The sequence below is a fragment of the Trachymyrmex septentrionalis genome, unplaced genomic scaffold (genome assembly GCF_001594115.1).
Source record: "Trachymyrmex septentrionalis isolate Tsep2-gDNA-1 unplaced genomic scaffold, Tsep1.0 scaffold95, whole genome shotgun sequence".
NCBI classification, from domain to species: domain Eukaryota; kingdom Metazoa; phylum Arthropoda; class Insecta; order Hymenoptera; family Formicidae; genus Trachymyrmex; species Trachymyrmex septentrionalis.
The window spans coordinates 522659-528841 of NW_017306139.1; the positions used below are offsets into that span (position 1 = coordinate 522659).

At 38.0% G+C, this 6183-nt stretch overlaps 1 protein-coding gene across 1 annotated transcript in view; it reads right to left on the minus strand.

Annotated features, from left to right (window-relative positions):
- The window catches only part of LOC108756113 (inhibitory POU protein), a 45437-nt gene that overhangs the window by 13111 nt on the left and 26143 nt on the right, over nt 1-6183 (minus strand). Inside the window, exon 2 of the mRNA XM_018499694.1 lies at nt 1635-1691. Within this exon, the coding sequence (XP_018355196.1) occupies nt 1635-1691 (57 nt within the window). The remainder of the gene's footprint in view (nt 1-1634; nt 1692-6183) is intronic.

Below are 6183 nucleotides of genomic sequence, written 5' to 3' on the forward strand. Positions count from 1 at the left end.
CGCCGCCGCCGCCGCCGCCGCCGTCGCCGCGCCGGAGCGGGTATCATCGATTTATAATAGCGCTGTTACACTCCGCTCCCTTAACGACGTTAATATTAAGCGTTGCTATTGTCGCTAATACTATCATATTAACGTCTTTTTATGTCCGTGGTACGCCGGTGACGCTGTGACTTGCGACTACATCTGGTCTCTGGTATTATTGTTGTTAAATCTGCGTTATCGATTTCCATTTCCGCTGTGTTCAATCATTCCGTTGTGGTCCCATCATATTATCATTACATATGTTTTGCTCTATCATATATTATTATTACGTATATTTGTTTAACGCGGGCACTCCTCCGCGTGTCATCTTCATCGGTAATGTTCTTCACAAATTTTATGCGATATGGATATAATACCTCTTTCGTAAATCGTTATCTCTCCATTATTACGACGATGTGTGAAAAAAAATCAATACATCGATGTACGAATAATTTCGCGCAGCCATCGAGAGAAGAATTGTACGAACGGCGACGAAATAAACGCCGGATCGCGTTCACTCCTGTCTCGTAGTCCACCGCGAGTATCTGTTGCATCCGTGGTGAGCATAAGTGACACATAGCTCTTTTTACGGTACTCGACTATCGCCTCATCGTATATCTAAATAATCAATTTACTACTGGCCATAATCGTAACCACGAGTTAGCAAGTTTATGCGAGCCTGCCGTAACTACGTGGCTCCGTAAAGCATAAATATTATGAGGCATTTCGTATACAGTAACAGTCTCATAATCTCTTTCTCTTCCCCTTTTTCTCTCTACCCCTCTCCCTCTCTCTCTCTCTCTCTCTTTCTCTGCCGTCTCTTCTTCTTTTCCTCTTCTTTCCCTTTTCTCTCTTTCCTTTTCTCCTCCCTCCACTTATAATTCTGAGAGAATGAGATCTAATTGAATTCTAACGAAAAGTTTTCAAATTCCGTAGAAAGAATCGTCATATGTGACAATAAGTACTTTTTATATACTTATATATGTATCACATAAGTGTATATAATTTGAAACAGAATATATATTTATCAGGAACAGAGTATATATTTATTAGAAACATATCATAAAGACGCTTATTTAATTTTTAACGTCATTTTTTGAAATATTCAGCTCATAAAATAGAAAATAAATATAATGATAAATTAAGTTAAGTATGTGTGTATATTTCATATATCTGTATATCTGATAAATCTCTCGCGTAAACTTTTCCATTTATTAACTTTATAATGTTGCAGTATTACGACGTAATTGTCGTACATATTAAGCGAATATAATTATTAGAAAGACGACACGTGATGTATATAACTACATTGTCTCGTCTGCAGACGTCTCAAATAATCGGGTTGTTCTATTAAAATGAAATCACGGCGACGTCGTCCCGTAAAGATGTAATTAATCCGTCTAGGCGCTTTATTACTATCTTCTAAATAAGTCTATGATTATTAAAACAGTTGACTTCTCTCATAAATTATATGTTTTAATAATATTATAATATTTATCTCAACCATCACGCGGCGCAAAGTCAAATTAATCGAATCAACCCCTCTCTAATTTGAAAAACGTGCACAGAGGAAAAAAAATAAAAAAGAAAAAAAAATGTAATTCAGTACTCACATTATGCCTTGGTGACCAAGAATTGCACACAATGGATGCGTCTTCGAATATACGACTCTGCAAAATGAAAAAATGCCATTTCTCATCAGAGTCAAGATTTTTTCTTATAGTACAACACTAAACCAATTTTATCTAGATAGTGTTAAATGTATTTTTCTTTCACGTAGAAATGGCAGCACATGAGATGAAAATCTAAACTAAAAAAAAAAACAGAAAAACGGAAAGACGAGATGTCAAACGCCAATTTGCAAAAATGTTTAAACAATTATTTATTATATTTTATATTATGCAGGAAAGAAATTGTAGTGTTTTATGCTGACTAGACGAATACTTTAATAACATCATGAATTTAATATTGCTATGACAATAATATTTTTCCAAATTAGTCCATGCTTAATCGTCAATTACATTTTTATTTTTGAAAATGTGTGACGTAAATGTGATAAATATTCATTCTTATTGTTAGACTTGGTCTGATTCCGTTCTAAACTTTTTAGTGCTTCCTTTCTTGTATTACAACAAAATTAATAATCCGATGTAATATATATCATTGAATACGATACCAATTTCACATTGAGACAACGTGCGATAGAACAATAAACGTAAAATTAACATTATTGCATCGCGAAAATGTATATTTTGTTAGCGCAGATTCATATGTTCGCGACAAGGGATGTCACGAGGCCGTTTTAGAGTCCCACGTAGACCACGTAATAAATTTCAATACGCGGCTAATGACCGTAGCCGAGAAGTATTTTCATCCGAATGGAAATCGAACGTGTTACGCGATTTACCTGTCAACGGCACTTAATATTTATCTCGTCTGCATATTTTATTTTTGCCGATCGCGTCGCAGGACACGCACGCGTGCGCGCGTCCGTGTGTCGCGCGCAATTGTCCGCTCACATCTATACAGACACACACACACACACACGCGCGCGCGCGCGCGCACACGCACACACAGACACAGACACACATACATACGTATCGACACACGTACGTGATATACATACGTATGCATTTATATTATATTTAAAGCGAAGCCGAAAGATTGACAGAATCGGGGCATACCGGCGTCGCGACGCCGTCGCAAATTAAATGAGTCATTTTAGGATTCGCGCAGAACTAGGTAATTCAATATCGTCCTTATTAAAGCGTCGGCCAATTCTGCACTCGCGCGTTTCTTGATGACAATGATTATGTCATTACGGGCACCGAGACTAATATGAATACATCACTCTTCCGAAGCGACGTACTTTATTAACGTGTCACACGTTCCAACGCGTCTGTGGTGGATACTTGGAATCGACGTGTACGCACAATATATCATCGAGCTTCGATTGCAGATATACGTGCCAATCAGGGTGCATTTGACATGATTTTTCAATCATTTGTCATCTTCCGCCCGGTGGATATCGGTGCCATTTTTACGCCCGACTGTCAAATATTCATCGGGACAAACAAGCCGTAAAAAAAATTGAATAGATCTTATTTTTCCGTTGATTTCAGAATTTTAGATGGCGTTTAATGATACTTGATTCAAAACTTGGTTATCGAGGTATTTTCGGTTAAAACTTGAAGAGAATTATGAACGTAGCGTCTTTTGTTTCGGCGAATGTCAATGTCGTATTTTTGTGCTCATTGACGACATTATCTCGCCATGTTATCCGTCTGACGGCTTGGACATGATATGTCGTATGATTCGATGTTGTTTGTTTGATACTTTCAATAATACATTTCGATGATCAGAAATCTGATTGACATCTTGAATATGATTACCGTCATCAATAGGATATAGTTTAGCTTCGATATTTCTCAATACAACAGATAAGTGAATGGACGCATCCTTACGTTACGTTACGTTTCCTTATGAATAAAAGAGATTAAAGTGAATTTAAAGAAACAAAAATGCATGCTTCGACGTTCTCTTCTTCCTTAAACTTCATCGATAAAAGAATTACTTAAAAATTAGCTAGATTTATCAGATGACTGGCATTAATCATAGATAGAATGCTACTTAGTCAAATTCTTTGAACATGGATAATACGCTTACGCAACAATATGCGCTGTGGCGCATTAAGCATCATGCGGTATAACGTACGTCGTCTCTTAAATTCCATATATACGATCGTATATACGCGAGTGTGAATATGTACGCGTGTGTGCATTTGTACAGTGCGCGATGGTACTGGCTAGAAGTGTGTACGTTCGGCTGTATATCGAGATACCGTGTGTGGATTGCAGCGCGTAGCGCGAGAGCTTCGCGGTGCATCAGCCGCACAAAAGCCTCGTTGCATCGGCACGTTGTGTGCGTAGCGGCTCTGTACACGCGTGTGTACGAGTGCGTATATACATATATATATGCGCGGAAGCGCCTGTGCTACGATGCGAAACACATTGCGGACTCGCACGAGTAAACAGACGCAGTCGAATCAGTTTGCCCGGCTAATTGATTTTCCTTCACATGGTCGATGCCGCGCGCGCGCTTCGTGCGCTCGTAGCGGCGCCGCGCCGCATCGCGCCGCGCCTCACCTCACCTCACTTCACTTCACCTCGCCTCACTTCGCCACGCCACACCTCACCTCACCTCACCTCACCTCACCTCACCTCACCTTACCTCACCTCACCTCACCTCACCCTGCCTCACCTCATCTCACCCTGCCTCACCTCACCTCATCTCACCTCGCCACGCCTCCCCTCACCTCACCGCATCACGCCGCGGCCCTGCCTGCTGCATATAGAGAGACAGTGCAACGCGCCGTACAAATCCAATCCGAAACTCTCGTTTGATTATCAAGCGAATTCCCACGGCCGATTGTAAATCAACTGCTGCACCGTGCCGGAGGATCATACTGATGCTTTAGATTGGACGGTATGGCGCGGGTGTACGAATATCGAAAATTTGACCTTTTTCGCAGGGAGATACGCACGGCGAAAAATTTGATTGAACATTGTCGTGGGGCGCAACGATGCGAAACGTAAAATGCCAAACGACGTTTCTGACAGTGAAAGATTTGTTTTAAATTCGATGCAGTTTGCTGTGAATGTATTCGTAAAAATAAGGAAAATCTTTGAAAATCGTTTTAAATATTGTCTATTGATATCAATAATCATAAAGAGTATGTAACGATTACGATGCTTTTATTTAAATTAAAGAAACAACAATTTCTACCTCATCAAAAGAATGTCTGTATAATAATTTATAAATTTTGTTTAATATTACACGTTAAAAATAACGTCATTAATATTAGAGAACTGTTAGACAAATTAATACTGTTTAAATTCTAATATAAGTGAGCAGTGTTATCGGCTATAGAAGAAAAATATTAGACTAAAATAGATTATTTTTCACGTCTTTTCTGAAATAGAGCAAATTTTTAGACACCCTAGAAAGTTATTTTGAAATGTATCATAACTAAGCAAGGTAGGATTGAATTATTATAATTGGTTATATTAAGAATTTAAGATTTTATCGATAAGGAAATTGAAAAAATGCAAAGTTTTCGCATAATATAATAATTTCAACATCCTCGTAGAAAGTTGTAGTTAAATGCAAGCAACAAAAGCGTTAAGGAAGCGAGAGATATAAGTTGGCTGTTTAGAATGCTACAAATGAATTCATTGAATAATGCAGAATGGTAGACGGTAACTGTACGAGGGCAAGTGTCTCCGATTATAACAAAAGTGAGGGGCTCGCAGCTCGGCTCATTTGTTATTAACCGGCGCGAAGGAGCGTTGAAGTGCAGAAAGACTTCGAACACGACTTCACACTTTGACTCCCGTGGCCCTTGGTAACTTTAGATAATTACCGGTGAAACTTCTGCGAAGAATCTTACGTACTTTCTCGGAGTACGTTCTTTCGCGATTCGTCGTCATCGATAACATTGCGTTGAGCAAATTGAGGCAAAGTGAATTTTTTTTCAAACGTAATATATAAAAACACATTTATTGTTTTAATCAGTAATAGAGAAAATATTCTGCATCTTGTAAAATAATCTCTCACTTTTACATGAGATGAATTTTTATGGTATTTCGAAATATTTATCTGATCAACGATTTCGAAGAAGATAAATTGTTCTTAGTTGATACATGAATCGTTATTTTTGAATTGCCATCCCTTTATTTTTTTTATTTTTTTAATCTAAATGCAAATTCTATTCAATAATACGATAATTTATTCACGTTAATTTTTTTATCTAAAAGATTCTCTGTAAGTAATAATTAATTAGTATATATATTTCTGTGTGTGTGTGTGATTATTTGCAATTATTTTTTCGGAATCAATCTTATCGACAATATGAAGATATAAAGTACAATTGGATCGAAGAAAAGAGAAACTGATCATCACTGGTGTCGTCGTCGCGCAAAATATGGAACAGATAGCTAGCTATGTAGGTAGATTTAGCCTGACGCGGCTCATTATGATTTCAGGCGAAAAACACGAGTCTTGAAGCGCGAATCGTCTAAGAGATCGCTAAAGGGAATTTATGAAATTTCCTAATTTAATATTCTCTCTCTCTCTCTCTCTCTCTCTCTCTCTCTCTCTCTT